General features: G+C 44.7%; 1 protein-coding gene across 17 annotated transcripts in view; it reads left to right on the forward strand.

The window, feature by feature from the left end:
* Window positions 1-15,734, forward strand: part of ENOX1 (ecto-NOX disulfide-thiol exchanger 1) — a 579,959-nt gene that overhangs the window by 385,977 nt on the left and 178,248 nt on the right. For 15 of the 17 annotated variants that reach the window (XM_023251799.2, XM_023251828.2, XM_023251815.2 and 12 more), the window contains 2 exons: window positions 12,442-12,615; window positions 14,151-14,357. In XM_023251799.2, coding sequence (XP_023107567.1) covers window positions 12,442-12,615; window positions 14,151-14,357 — 381 coding nt within the window. The remainder of the gene's footprint in view (window positions 1-12,441; window positions 12,616-14,150; window positions 14,358-15,734) is intronic. The other 2 variants (XM_023251820.2, XM_045053399.1) reach the window with 1 other exon arrangement.

Below are 15,734 nucleotides of genomic sequence, written 5' to 3' on the forward strand. Positions count from 1 at the left end.
CGTGGAGCCCCAGAGGCCTTTGAAAGAGGAAAAATCTTAACTATAATTTACATTTGTGTATTGATTTCCTTGTTTGTGAATCACTGGCTTATAAATGCCCATCATATAATTGGGCCTCCATAATAACAATGAGGTAGGCACGGAAGGTTTTGGCCTTACATGTGAGATGAGGAACCTCCTGTGGATGGGACGGAAGGCCAGATGGGGTGCATCCTGGCTCTGTCCTTCTGCTCTGTGCACGCCTGGAGACCTCACACAGCTAGACTCTCATCACAGCCAGTACAGCCTGGACCACAGTTTGCTTCTCCCCCCATTCCAGTGATGTTGCCGACAAATGTCTTTAGTCTCCCTGACCTCCACTTCCTCATTCGTGTGTAAAGGGCGGGGGGAAGCCTTGGAGAGATGTAATGAAAACTAGCTTATTAAATGATTGAAAAAGGACTTCGAAAGTACGGTGTTGCATAAAGGTAACATAAAGGGTGTTGCATAAAGGTTGCATAAAGGGTGCCTCTGGGGATGGGAATGAGAGGTAGAGCCCTGAATGAAGAACAAAAACATTCTTTGAATTTACAACTAGACAGAAAATGATGAACTTCAAATGCAAATCTGGGTAATGGTCTGTGCTTTCAACCTTGAACTCTCCAGGGGGCATGTTTGGGGTATGTTTTTCATGTGAGAAATGAGTTCTCTGAGTTTTTAATATTGAGGGGTCCACACTGTAAAGGGAAACACTAGCAGACAAGGTGCTGAGAAATACTTCTCAAGGTATGCTACCCTCAGCCCGGAAGGCTGAATTAGTTTTAAATGGCAATCTAGTACTTAAACCATTCCACTTTAGTTTACTTCTCTGAAAAATTACTCAAGGTGTTTGTCAGAAATGGCAGGCTATCAGAGACTATGACTTGGCATTGATGCTTTCTTTTTTTTTTTAATGTTTATTTATTTATTAAAGAGAGAGACATAGGACATGAGCAGGGGAGGGGCAGAGGGAGAGGGAGGCACAGAATCTGAAGCAGGCTCCAGGCTCCCAGCTGTCAGCAACATACAGCCCCATGTGGGGCGAACCGTGAGATCATGACTTGAGCCCAAGTTGGATGCTTAACTGACTAACCCATCCAGGCGCCCCAACACTTTCTAAATTAAAATGCATATCAACATGTGCATAACTCCATCTAGCCAGAGCCTTGGATGTAACAGTATTTTTAAAGTCTGGTGCTGCTTGACTTAAATTTATTAAAAAGATGTGTGTGTGTGTGTGTGTGTGTGTGTGTGTGTGTGTGTGTGTGTGTGTTTGTGTGTGTGCGCGCGCGCGTGTGTGTGTGTGTGTAAAGAAACTTAATAACATAGGCATATTCATTTAGATGAATAAAATAGTATTTCAATGGAAAAGCTAAGTTTAGGGAGAATGATATGCCAAACATATGAATGAGCCCAGTTGGTGAATTTGGGTACAAAAAGCTAATCTTCTTGGCAGAAAAAGCAGAGAGGAAATAGCTCTGTACTCTATAATTCTCATTTCCAGGCACTGACAAACATCTTGGGCCTTTGGGGGTAGAGGGGACAACAACAACAAACAACAAACTGTCGGAGAAATTCCTCCGATGGCAAGACTATACGGCACCGCCTCTTCGAAAGGACACCAAGGCAGTGTCGTCTGAGCTATACTGTGTAGTATGCACATGCAGAAAGGCACGCACGCAAATATATTTATCATTAAAGATTGAATGCAATATAATTAAACAAATACATTAAATATTTTAAATGGTGGCTAATATGTATGGAGGGCTTCCTCTACCAGGCACTGTTTTAACCCCTTTATATATTTTAACTCACTCACTCCTCGCAACAAGCCTGTCGATGTAAATATTATCTTTTACCTTTTCGCACATTAAGATCTGCGGTGTAAGGAGGCTGGGAGTCAGGGCAGGAGGGCGTGAGCCTGTTCTTGAGCCCAGGGCTCGGGTGGCCCCTCCCTCCGTTGCCGCCTGGCCCTTGGATTGCCCTTTTCTTTCCATCTTCCACTCTTATGTCTTCGCAGCCTATTGTCCTGGCCCACGCAGTCGAGTAGGAAAATTAAATTAATATTAGATCAGTCTGTGATTTTCAAACAACACACGACTCGGAAGTTTCCTTTAGGAGTGTTCATGGTGTGTTTGCTTTCAAAAGAGGCTCTATTTTCTCCCCCAGCCGAGGGCTATATGCTGATCTCATTTAAAGAGACCAACTCTGGGTTGCTTCAATCCCTTCAAGCAGTAAGTTTAAATTGAAACCTACATAAATTGTTTAAAATAATATGATGTGAATGTTTTCTTTGAAGCTAAATATTGAATAAGTTTTCCTTTGTTCTTGTTTAAATTTATGAGATGTTACCTATCTCCCGGATGCCTTTGTAAACTGAAACTAAGGCGGATAAATAAAATCAAAAGGTTAGCCCTTGCATATTATCTTGGGAAGATGCAGGTTTCCAAGGGAAGATCTGTGAAGACGTTTACATGCCATGAAATACCACCCCCGCTGTCACGACCGCTGACTGCAGAGGTCTCTATATCAATATGACGCCGGGCTATTACCGGACTTCAGAGAAGAACAGAGCGAGAAGGCATTGAATGCCAGAAAGAAATGTGTTGACATAAATTATTTAGTCTTTCCCTATATACTCAGAGGGTCCCCATCCTTAAAAAGCTAGATAGATAGGTAGATAGATAGATGGATGGATAAATACTTAAGAATTAAAGAGTGCCTCTTACATGCTTGACTGAATATTCAAAAACATTTTCCAGGACTCCATAGCGTTTTGCCTCTCCGTTCTGCCTCTGTGCCATAAGTCTGTCAGTTGGTTCAAAGCACAGAACACCAATAGCTTATTCAGGCCTTTTTTTCCTACCATTATGTAACAGTCCTGCTGTACAAAGTCACATAACGTCGTACAGAGAGAAAATTAATCATCAGCTAATGAGATGGGGATGTGAAAAGAAGTTTGAAAGAAGTAATTTGGAAGCCCCAATTAACGGCCTATTCCCGTGGGTCTCCCGTGGGTCTCCCGTGGGCATGACTGGCTGATCCAGGTTCAGGGGTGTAAGAAGGGCGTGGGGGGAAGGAAGAAGATACAGAAGGCACAGCCTCTGGGCATACACAGCGGCTTTTGCAATCTTCCAGATGAGAACTGATAGGCACCTATATAGCAGTGGGAACAAAAAACGATGATGTGGGAAAAGCCTTTCAAAGGGAAGTCTGTCTAAAAGGTTCTGGCATGTGACCACATGTGGTTGCTACCAAGGTTTTAAACTAGGAACTGAGAGGAAGGGGAATTGCCGTTAAAAGAAATAGGCAAGGGGGCACCTGGATGGCTCAGTCAGTTAAGTGTCTGGCTCTTGATTCCGGCTCAGGTCATGATCTCACAGTTGATGAGTTCAAGCCCCGTGTTGGGCTCTGCACTGACAGTGAGAAGCCTGCTTGGGATTCTCTCTCTCCCTCTCTCTCTGCCCCTTCCCTGCTTGTGCATGCTTCCTCTCTCTCTCTCTCTCTCTCTCTCTCTCTCTCTCTCTCTCTCTCTCAAAACAAACAAAGAAACAAACAAACAAAAGAAAGAGGCAAGTCCTGAAGCTATTTACTCCATCCAGGCGTGTGCAATGGAGATGGGGTCGGAAGGAAGGTCTGGACGCTGTAATCAGGGTGCGTTTTGACACGTATAAAAAGAAGCATGGAGGGTGCCAGCAGGCCACAGAGCAGAGAAAATAACTTAGCAAGAGCTTATAATGCAAGGAATTAAGAGCGACCCCATGCACAGTGAGAATTTGGCATTGCTCCTCAGAACTGGGAATCAATGACTTGAGTTCAGGAGAAGTAAATGTTAGGGGGAAGGAGTCTATGCAGATATGTCTAAGAGGGTCTTCCCTGGCCGAGTCTGACCTGCAAGGAGAAATTAGACGGGGTGGGAACTTTAAGAAGGAGCTGTCTTGCCATTGTATAGATTTTGAGGGCCGGGAGGGAAAATTCGAGATGGGAGGAGAACCTAAGAAGCAAGGTTTTGGCGGGGGGGGGGGGGGGGGGGGGGCCACCTGGGTGGCTCAGTCAGTTAAGCATTCCAACTTTGGCTCAGGTAGTGATCTCACGGTTCATGAGTCCGAGCTCTGTGTTGGGCTCTGTGCTGACAGCTCAGAGCCTGGAACCTGCTGTAGATTCTGTGTCTCCCTCTCTCTCTGCCCCTCGCGTGCTCACGCTCTTTCTCTTTCTCTCAAAAATAAATAAACATTAAAAAATTAAAAAAAAAAGATTTTGGAAAATCCAATGAAAAATGCAAACTCTTGTATTTAGTTTTAAAACATCAACTGCAAAGTTGCATAACGGCATCCTGCAGAGACACAACACCCGTGTTCTAGTTGAGTGAGGTTAGTTGATGCATGTCAGCTCCGTGATGGGACTGTCAAAAGTCTCGTGCCGTGAGATGACGTGAAGCCTTCCACAGAGGCCTGGCACAAAGCAAGCATTCAAACACGACCGTTGCTTTTTAATCATAATGTACCAAGTCAGCCGAAAGCATAGACTTCAGAATTAAGAAGGGTCGAAATCCCTGCCAGTCCTCTAGGTCAGCTTCTATTGGGGCCTATTTCTGGGACTAACCCCCTAGACTCAGAAAGGGTGGGTTTTAGAGGAAGTCACCTGTGGAGAGGCTAAGGGGAGCAGGGTCCCTGGGGCCCGGCGGGTGCTCCTATGAGCTTTCTTCGTGGATTTGACCAGCAGCAGGAGGACAGGGGAGCAGACTTGTGACGACAGCCCAGGAGAGCAGAATAAAGACAATGGAGTTACTCCGGGATATCAGGTCCCGAGGCAACATACGAGACAGGTAAACTTCTCACCGTGAAACCGTTAGTAGTGGAATGCACAGTCTTGGGAAGTCGTGAACATCCTGTCAGTAGCTGCGTCTTAGGGACGGCAGGGTGGACAGACACTGGGGAACTCAGATGCACACTGGTGAAGCAGCAGGGACTCCGGGTCCTAATTTCAATTCCTCTCTTAACTGGCTGTGTCCCTTTGGGCAAGTCACTTCACCTGTCTGAGCCTCGGTTTTCTCATCACGAAATCAAGAGGGTAGGACTAGGAAATACCCAGATCTCTTGCAGCTTTGAAAATTCACTGTGGTGAGGCCCAGCATCCTTTGCTTCCTGGTCAGAGTGAACCGCTGCACACCTGCCTGGCATATGCCAGCACGGTTTTCATGCCTCAGCTGGGCATGTGCCTCAGTGACTGAAGAGTGGGTGCTAGCAGGTCCAGGGGACAGAACGTCTTACTCCGAGTGTGACAGGTGAGGCCTCTGTACTGAGCTCTGGCACCAGATTCAAATCGCCCAGCCCCCAGCGTGAGTGACCTTCACAGAACCTTTGATAGGCTTTTACCTCCTGCTCACTCCAAATTTGGTTTTTGGGTGCAGGCTCCACGCACAGGAAAGATCTGACAGACTTCGTTCGGCAGTCGTTGCTTCCCTGAACCAATTTTGGTGCAAATTTTGAAATTCTCTTCACTTGTGTTATAGTTTCAAATATGGACACAGATCTCCTCACTCAAGTCAACAGTACTTAAAATAGCCGTTGACGGCTGCATTCCTCTGTTCTGCCAGCATTCTATCTGCAGTCAAAGGAGACAGAGGGTTTTATTTATGGAACGAGGCCTTTGTTTACAACGTGAGCACAGCAAGGCTCCAGGAGCTCACTTTGGGTGTACATCTTGGGTGTAAATAGAAAACATATCTCACCACCTTTGGAACTCTTTGGAAAGATCACAAAAGCATTTTCAATGTTGCTTTCTTAGATTCCGCTTGTAGGCATTCACTTATCTTATAAAGTACACCGTTATGTGAACTTATCATCTGTGGGGTTGATTTGTTCTTAATAAATACGTGGCCATCTTCAGGGTTGGTTTTTTTTTGGTTTTTTTTTTTTGTGTTTTTTTTTTTTTCCCCACAAAGGGAAAACATAAGAGCAATTCTGCCTCCAGGGGACTGGTTTTGAACATTTCTTCTAAGAGAACATTCAGAAATATCTTTTGTATTTATGATCCTCATAAATATATTTTGAGAATACCTTTTCTACATGCCCATAGAAGTCATGCCCTTGAGACTCAGGTCAGCTGTCCCCCACTCCAGCATCCCTCCCATGACCCATCCCCCGTATTAGTTTCCCAGAACTGCCGTAAGAAAGTACCACAACCCGGGATGGCTTAAAACAGAAACATCATTCCCTCAGTTCTGGAGGCAAGAAGTCAGAAATCAAAGTGTCGGCATAGCCATCCTCTCTCTGGGAAGGAACCAGGGAAGAATCTGTTTCCGTGCCTTTCTCCTAGTTTCTGGTTTTTGATAGCAGTTCCTTGGCTTGCCACGACATAACTGAATCTCTGCCTCCATAGTCACGTGGCATCCTCTGTATGCCTGTGTCCCTTCTGTCCTCGTGAGGACATCGGTCATAATAGATAGAGCCCACCCTAATTGAGTATGACATTATCTTAACTTGATTACATCAGCAAAGACCCTATTTCTAAATAAAGTTACATTCACAGGGACCAGGGGAGTTGAGACTTCAACATACCTGTTCAGGGAGACACAATTCAAGCCATAACGCCCATATCCCAGTATGGTTTCTGCGCCCCCCCTTCTCTGTGTTTCCATAGCACCCCCTATTTAAATGTCTCACAACAGTTGTCATACTCTATTGTCATTTTCTGTTTAGTTGTTTCTGCCGCCGGACTGTCACTTCGTGGGAGGAAGGATTCCTGTATTATCTTTACAGGCGAAGTACCTACCAGAGCAGCCAGCATTTACAAGGCGCTCAAATGTTTGTCAAAACAAATACTTCGCCATCACCGTCATGACCCTTTATGTGTATACAATATTAATAACATGTTTATAGCAGCTTACGTAACTATTATTATACATAAAATACATATTTATAACATTGCCTATAAGTGCGACCATTTGTTACACACTTACCATGTGCCAGACGTTACGTTAAACACTTCAGATTTTTTTTAAATCCCATTTAATCCTCTCAAGAGGATTAAAATTTATGATATGATTTGATATGATATGATTTATGATTTATGACATGATTATCCCCATTTTTCAGATATTATAAATGAGGCTTAGGAAGGTTAACCTTCCCGAGGTTGTGTAGCCTCAGGAAAGACCCAGGGCCTGACCACAGGGACATTTGATTGCAGATTTGGGCTCCTGACACGCTGATATCCTGCCTTCACACAGGCTGTCCTCTCCGATGCTCCCATTCTGTGGAGGTGGAATCTCTGGTTCATGTTCACGTTTATCTGCAGAAGACCCTGAAGCCCAGAGAGGCTAAGGGATCAGTCAGCCTTAGCTGACTCAGCTGTGCCCACGTCCTTCCAGCTCGAGTTTACCTTTTTAAAAACTGGTTTCCTGTGTTGATCATGAGTTTTCAAGAATATTGGAGAAAAGGAGGACATGTAATGAAAAAAAAAAAAAAAAAACATTCCCAGAACGCCTGGGTGGCTCAGTCGGTTAAGCGTCCGACATCAGCTCAGGTCATGATCTCGTGGTCTGTGAGTTCGAGCCCCACGTCAGGCTATGTGCTGTCAGCCCAGGGCCTGGAACCTGCTTCGGATTCTGTGTCTCCCTCTCTCTCTGCCCCTCCCCCACTCACTCTTTCTCTCTCTCTCTCTCTCAAAAATCAATAAACATTAAAAAAAGAAAAGAAACAAGCATTCCTTTAACAGTCTGAGTTTAACAGACATTGTAGAAGAGTAGGTCCTGTCAATTGCAACGAGAAACTATCATGAGAAACAGTGTCCATCATGTATCCTAAATGCCCAATAAACAGAATGTCCTCACGTACTACGTAGTTTCTCTGTCGAGTGAGAAGGGATCATATTTTGAGACAATAAGTCCTCTGAAGAAAGGACAGGAGTTTCTGCTCGTGTGCCAGAGCCCCTCCAGCCTGTCTCTCGGCCCGGCCCCCACAAGCTTGGCACCTCCCTGGACTTGAGGTCCCGTCTGGGCCTCAGGTACGAGGAAGGAGGCCCCTGGGGCCCTGCCTTCCAAGACTCAGCATCCAGCTGGCTTTGACACTGGCCGGGCTGTGACCCAGGCCCCAGGACTGATGCCTGGCGTGTCTGCCTCCTTTCACAATCCCTAGGCCTTGCTTCTGGTGTCTGTCTTGCTTCTCCAGCCTGGGATCCAGCCCACGTAACCTCCCCGTCGGTTTCTCTCAGCCCGTGACCCCGACACGTTGTTACCGCACCTCTACCCGGATGGAGTCAGAACGTGGATCAGGGTGGTTCAGGCCCCGTGACCTGCCAGCGGCATCCCCTGGCAAAGCTGGCCTGCCTGGTCTCGTGTTTTGTCTGCTGCTCATGATCTCTGCCCAGGACTAGACCTAATGCTAACCTTTGGCTAGCCTGACTCCTGCCTCTTTTTTCATATTATTCTCTTGGAACGCTGTGCCCTGCCTTCTGGGCCACACTTGTTCCTGGCACAGACAGTGCACCTGTGTCCCCCGAGCCTCAGCTCAGCCCAGCATGCATGCACACCCACACCTAACCTAGTTCGGTCCGGCCTTGACAGAGATAGGCCTCGATGGCCTTTCTTTCGAGGGAGGTCTAGTTCTCATTTCAAATAGGTAGACATCAGTGAGGCACTGATGGGAAAGGGGGCTGGCCACTGCTAGGGGCAGCAGACAAATTGAGAAGGAGGGGTCGGCGGGCAGCACAGCCGGCAGGGGGCCTCGGCCTAGAAAGCGCACGTCCGACCTTTGGTGGCCGCCGTCCCAGGGAGAATAAAGCCAGAATGTACTGGCTCGAACAGCAAGATGCGGTCTCATCTAATCTGACTCCCGCGGCCCCTCGGGACACTGGGGTCACACTGTCGCATGCGGACCGTGCTGTAGCACGGACAGTTGTTTGGAATTCCCCAGGCCCATCAGGCTCTCCCCAGCGGGCCCCTTCCTGGGCTGACCTCTGAGCCTCGGTTTTCTCAACTCTTCTGCTGAGTTTGGTGCCCATCTTTCATGTTCTCCTTAAACATGTGATTTCCCCAAGCGGGGGACATATTACAGTTCGCGACGCCAGATCCTTGCAGCGGTAGGTGCCCAGTAAGTGCCAAATGAATGAGTGAAAGAAAGAAACTGTCGTGCCTGAATACAAGACCCTAACCTCCCCTCTGAAAAAATGCTTGCCCAATTGATGAAACACTCACTGGGCTGTGTATGGATCGGTAAGCAGGACTTGTGTTCCTGCTTTTGTCTTGTCCGGTTGGGAGAAGACAACCAGAGAGAATCGTTGGCTCAGCTTTGGCCTTAGCACCTGCTTGCTTGGCTTGGCCTCCTTCCAAGGAGAAGCCGGACAGGGCTGCCGTCTTTGAAACAAATAGCCCTTCCTCTTGTTTAAGTACGGTTTCTGAAAGAAAGTTCTACTCTCTACTTAATTGGATTCTTTCGTGCTGCAAGTTAAGCCTTCTTCCTCTTTTCCGTGAGTGGAATTATAACTCATTATCTCTGAAGTTCACAGGGGTACCTTTTCTAGGCAAGACAAGGAACTGCCTCTTAGAGCTTGAATTCTCTCTTCACCTTTGTCTTCCTGTGCATCGGTCTTTCTCCGACTCCCCCAAAATTGAGCGTTTCCTTTAATGAGTTAGTACAGAATAGGTTCCTGTGCCATTTGAGAAAACAATTTCCATCTGTTCGTATATTGTTAACAAGTAATGGGTTCTTATTTAAAAAAATTTTAAAAAAAAGGTCTAATCCTTCCCTACTTCCTCCTCTCAAATACTGAATCTCCGATCCTTTGAGGTCCAACATAATTTAAGTGTTAATTCCTTTCTAAGCCCTTTTCAAGCTACTGTACTCACCATGCAGATTTCATTAAACCTCAGAGTCTCTTCATATTGATGTCTCAGAAAAAGCAAAGTAACGCTTGCTCTATATTAAAATACTTTGCTCAAGAGCAGTGTCTTTTGTCCCCATTTATTTATCTGGCCTCCCAAAAGAAAACAGAAGTGCGTTACGACTAAAGAGAACACAAGCGCCGGGCTTCACATCTCATTTGTGAGAAACATCTGGTTATTACAATTCACAGGGTTTGCTGTCCTGAGCCGTTTCAGCCTTAAATCACCCTGTGTTGGCAAACAACAGAGAGGGCCAGGCCAGGAATGAAACAGACGAACCTTATGTACAGAATGAGATTAAATAAAAGCATATGCATGCCAATATTTCGATTTCTAATATATTCACCTTGAAAGGCAATCTGTTGTTTCAGTGATCATCATCACTGAAGTCCTTGCAAGCAAATTGCTTAAGATGGGACACTGAAAGCCATTCTGCTCGGGAACTTCCCCTTCAGACTTGGCATCTGGGACGGAAGGATACGTCTTAACTTTTTTAAAGAGAGGAGTGAATGTTCAGTAGTGACATAGATCAGGTGAAAGATCAAGTCGGTTCGTTCGAATGGAAACTTTGAAATAGTCAAGAGACGCATTTAAATACAGAGCCAGAGACCTACGGGCCCCTGTGCGGACTCTGCCTTTTGTTTGCTTTGTGGTGTTGGGGATTTCACTTAACTGCTTTAAGCCTCAATTTCTTTGTCTGTGAAATGAGAAAAAAGACCTGGGAAACTTCATGAGGACTTCAAATGACTAACCAAAGTCCCAGTCTTGTCTCTGTCACTTCCAAGCCTTTGTGTCTTTTGTGTATCACTTGTTTTGAGCGGTGTCAGCGCAGAATCCCTACTACTGCTCTAAGAGATTATTCAGCCAAACCATCCCATGTTACAGATGAAGAAACTAAAAACCATAATTACAGAAGAAGTACCTAGGATGTCAAGACGACTCCTCCGAACAAGAATGCTCATTTGGCATTTAGACTTAGGACCTTTTTTTTTTTTTTAAACCAAAGCACAACGAGAAAAGAACGCTCATTTTATTGAAGTCGTGCTGGCACATTGCCAAGTTAGATGGATCTCCTAAGAAATGGGACAGCAGTCCTCCTGGGGTTATAGATCGGGATCACCCTGCTTATGCTGTTCAACCCAGAAAGAGAGTGGAAGTATCCAGGGTAGCTGCAGGAAAGCTATGACAAACCTTTTCCCAGAAAGGAAAAGGTTTTGCTGGTGGTTTCTATGCGCTGGAGTAGCTTAGTAAACAGAGGGCGTGACTGTCACTTCATCTGCCTCTGGGCTTGCTGGACCTTTCGGCACAGGTAAGCAAAGGGTGAGGCCATGCCACTAAGGCAGGGGCTTTCCAGGGTCAGAAGGGCCAGGAGGGAGGAATGGGAATGATCTAGGACGACGAGGGAGAAGAGATAGGAGAGTTTCACGGCTGAGGAGTAGTGGAGGGTCACCATGACTACTGCCGGTGATCTGTGCTCCTGGGTGTCTACCTGGAACATCATCACGCTCCCAGGGAGACTGTCTGCTTTCTGCAAACAGAAAAACTCTCAGGAGAAGGATCCCCTTGCAGCTACTTTTAGGCACTCAGTACATTATTGTAACAGTCCCTGCTTATTACTTATCTTAAATCTTACTTATTTAGGATAAGAAAATCCCTGTATATCATCTTTGCCGTTACTTGTTTCATTACCGCACGCGCACACACACACACACACACACACACACACACACACAAAACAACACCACCAAAAAACAACTCATTGCTTATATTGGAAAACCCATTCCTTTTGCCCCCTTTCATTTTTTTTTTTATACAGGGCGTAAATTTGTTGTTTTAATACAGGGCATAACGATTTCAGAAGGGTTGGTCAATTATTTGTTGATTGAATTAGAGGAAGAAAGTGTGATTATCCAATGGAATCCAGAAATGTAAAGCTAATTTTGTGCCTCATGTATATAACCCAGCCATGGTAATTATAATCACTCGTTGTTTTTTGTTTCCTGGGGGAAATAGGTTAGGTTGGACCTGAGTGTATCGTTATAAAGTATGCACATTTAAATTGAACTTTTCTAAATCTAGGTCACTCGGGTAAGAAGGCTCTTTTGATAAAACCAGATTGACAATTAGATTCACAGGGCACTTCAATGTTAAATGGTATTCTTCCCACATTCTGGGTCATAAGGCAGTGTAAACAATACACTGCTGTTAAGAAACAGAACATCACATTCACAATAACTGCAGAGCTTCATGGTGCGTGGTTTTCCACTTTAATAGGCTGTGTTCTGTTCTGCCATGTTAATATCTTAAGTAATATGATTTTCTTTTCATGTAGCTTTAAGTTCATCTTTTATTTTCTCTTTAGCTTTCTGGAATAGCTTTCTATAATGCTACATCTTCAGGAGACATTCCTAAAAAAAAAAAAAAAAAAAAAAAAAATAGAAAGCATAAAGCCGAATAATCTTTGCAAGCAAACAGCAAAAACAACAATGAAAATTGATTTCAGATCCTCCAGCCAAAATGTTATCTTGTGTACTTTTCAGACTCAATCTGTGTTCCAGGCTTTGATCCAGGCCTCAACATGATGACTGGGATCACCCCCATTAACCCGATGATTCCAGGCCTGGGGCTGGTACCACCGCCACCACCAACAGAAGTGGCTGTCGTCAAAGAAATAATCCACTGCAAAAGTTGTACTCTTTTCCCTCAAAATCCAAGTAAGTGTTGCCTGTGAAAGATACTCATCAATTTAAACTTCTTTCTCTTCTTTCTTTCTTTCTCTTTCTTTCTTTCTTTCTTTTGTTTGTTCTTTCGTTCTTTCTTTCCCTTCCTTCTTTCTTTCTTTCTCTCTCTTTCTTTCTCTTTCTTTTCTTTCTTTCTTTCCTTTTTTCTCTCTCTTTCTTTTTCTTTCCTTCTTTCTTTCTCTTTCTTTCTTTCTTTCTTTCTCTCTTTCTCTTTTCTTTCTTTCTTTCTTTCTTTCTTTCTTTCTTTCTTTCTTTCTCTTTCTCTCTCTCTCTTTTCTTTCTTTCTTTCTTTCTTTCTTTCTTTCTTTCTTTCTTTCTTTCTCTCTTTCTTTCTTTCCTTCTTTCTTTCTTTCATGTAGCATTGTATTCACTTTCAGATCTGACTCAGAATTCTTCCACACGCAGGCACAAAGTGGAGGTCCATTCTCCATGAGGCCTTTGTCTCTAGATTAGCCCAAATGGATGGGGATATGTCCATGTGTTGTATCCAGGAGCTGAACTGACACCTGAAGGCAGTATGTGTGATTTGGGGATATATATCCAGCATTAAGAATCTTTTTGCATGCAATGACATCTAGCATTTGCTGCAAAACATAGTGTGAAATATGTGAGCATTTCCATCCATCGTCACAAATGTAGGAGAAAAACTCCGAAATGTGCTTTGCTAGATGCAATATTGAATTAATTTAGCAGTTTGCAATTTTGGGGGGAGGCTGCATCTCAGAGTTTCTGGGCCAAATTACATTTGCTTGAAGGAAACATACATTCGATGACATAAATGAGCCAGATTTTTTTTTTTAATTTAGGCTCAGATACTAAGTTTATGGGCTTAAATAGCTAGAATTTTTTTTTATTCATATTAATCAGTGTTGCCTTTTTGAAGTGGACTTTTCAGGAGATTGCTTTAGTAATCTACATGTAAACTAGGTAAAATGTTGTGACAGTATAGGTTTTATCTTTTCCTACAGCCTTCCCCCAATGTAATCATTTGCTCATTTAAATGTGAATAATAATTTTTTTTTAAAAAAGTGGTTTTTCAGGCCCGATGTTTGGTGTTTCCCCGGCCCAGCAAGTACTGCTTTCGGGTTGTGTTCCCAGTTTTCTGCCTTGCTGATCCATTATCCCGCAAGGAGACAAAGCCGATAACAAGCCCAAGTTTTCCATCATGTTGTCATTTCATCATGCTTTGTCCTTTGTGAGGTTTTTTTCCCCCCCGTTTTCTGGGCTTCTGTATTATGAAGGAGAAATGAAATTATGCTAACACTTGCATTATCTCTGTTCACGGACAAGCATAGCCAGTCTGTGTAGAAAGGAACACAGAAAGTTAAGGTTGGGGAGGGGAGAGGAGGTGAAAACAAGGCAGCCTGCCAGCCGTGTAGGTCGGTGTAGAAATCTATCCTTCCTCAGAATGGACACAGTTACTCTTCAAGTGTCACTTTCACCAGGTGAGCCAGGAAGAGGGCAAAGAAATAAAAGTCAAAACCCCTCTGTTTTGTTGTGATTAATAGATCTTCCACCTCCTTCCACAAGAGAACGACCTCCTGGGTGTAAGACCGTGTTTGTCGGGGGATTACCAGAAAACGCTACTGAGGAAATTATTCAAGAAGTCTTTGAGCAGTGCGGTGATATTACAGCGATTCGGAAAAGCAAGAAGAATTTCTGTCACATTCGCTTTGCAGAGGAATTCATGGTTGATAAAGCCATTTACCTTTCCGGTACTTTGCATTACATCGGGGGTTTTCTCAGCATTTTGTTACGTTTTGTGATGTTAATATGAGCTTATTCCCTTTTGCCTTAATGTACAATAAAGTCCTCACAGTTAGGGGCTGGAAAAGGAGGAACTCTGCCTTTTCCTTGGCTGCCAGAATCTCTATGCTAAGTCTGTGAGCGTTCCTCGCTGCACGAAGGGTTGCCCAACACCAGTCTTTAGGAATTCCACTGAGGTTCTAATTAATGTTCTCAAGTGCTTATTAGATGAAAAGCAATATTATGAAGACTGAGGGCCATTATTATTATTGGATGCCATTCCCGGGAGGAATAAAGTATGCTCTCGGCACAATTTCAGTTTTCCGGAAGTGGCTCACTTTCTAGACCCCCAGGGTAGCAGGTCAAGATCAGTTCCTCGCAGGAAGCAGCCTGATGTCATTGCCACTTTAGGGGAAGGCCCGATATCATTGCCCAATTGCCAGTGCACTTAGATTGGTGAAGGCTGCCCCGTGATATCTGCTGCCTTGGTGCCAGCTCATAGGGGAGATTTTTACAGATGCTGAAATTAGACCCAGTGCCGCCTATCGCTCTGTGGCTGTTGGAGCCACTGTAGGGAGTCTGTCATCCGGGCCTTTACCAAACCCAAGAACTACGCATCTCGTATTGGTATGTGGCTTTAGAAAGCTGTGCGCTTAGATTCAGCTCCCTGATGTTCCCTCACACTCTCCATCTCGCATGTTTCCCATCCATCACTCTGCACACCACCTCCCCGTTCCGGAGGCAAAGCTCATGAGGGAAGGTGAGAAAAGAATGGGGGAAAAAATAACCTGAACGCCCCTGCCAGGCTTAATTTCTGCAGGCAGCTCCCTTCCCCCCCCACGGAACACTCTTGCGAACCCCAGCCGCCTCGGGGTTATTCCGACACTGCTGTGACTTTGCGGAGTAGAGCTGGCGTAGAGATGTGGAGGACTTTAAAACCCTTATTCCAAGAAAACCTAACAAAGTGGGGGAAAACTCTGAAAGCCTTCTAAAGGAGATGGAAGACGAAACACAGAGGAAAATATTTTACAGCGCACAAACAGCTACGTGTTTTGCTTCCCATATCTTCTTGGGCCACAGCATCAGAGTACTCTTGTTACACACACAGGTGGTGGCTCTGTCACCAGCATGCCTGGCGATGGGTCTCACGGGTCTCACGTGCCTCGGGCTAGAATACCTCTCCCTGGCTTCCATTTTCTCATCTGCAAAACTGAGGCAGCAACAGTACTAACTTATAGGATTATTATGAGGAACGAATCAACATAATGGATATTAAGTGCTTAGCAGGGCACCAACAACAATAGGAACCATCCAGGAAATGGTTGTTTTTAACACAAATATCTTGA

This window comes from Felis catus, chromosome A1 (genome assembly GCF_018350175.1).
Source record: "Felis catus isolate Fca126 chromosome A1, F.catus_Fca126_mat1.0, whole genome shotgun sequence".
Classification (NCBI taxonomy): domain Eukaryota; kingdom Metazoa; phylum Chordata; class Mammalia; order Carnivora; family Felidae; genus Felis; species Felis catus.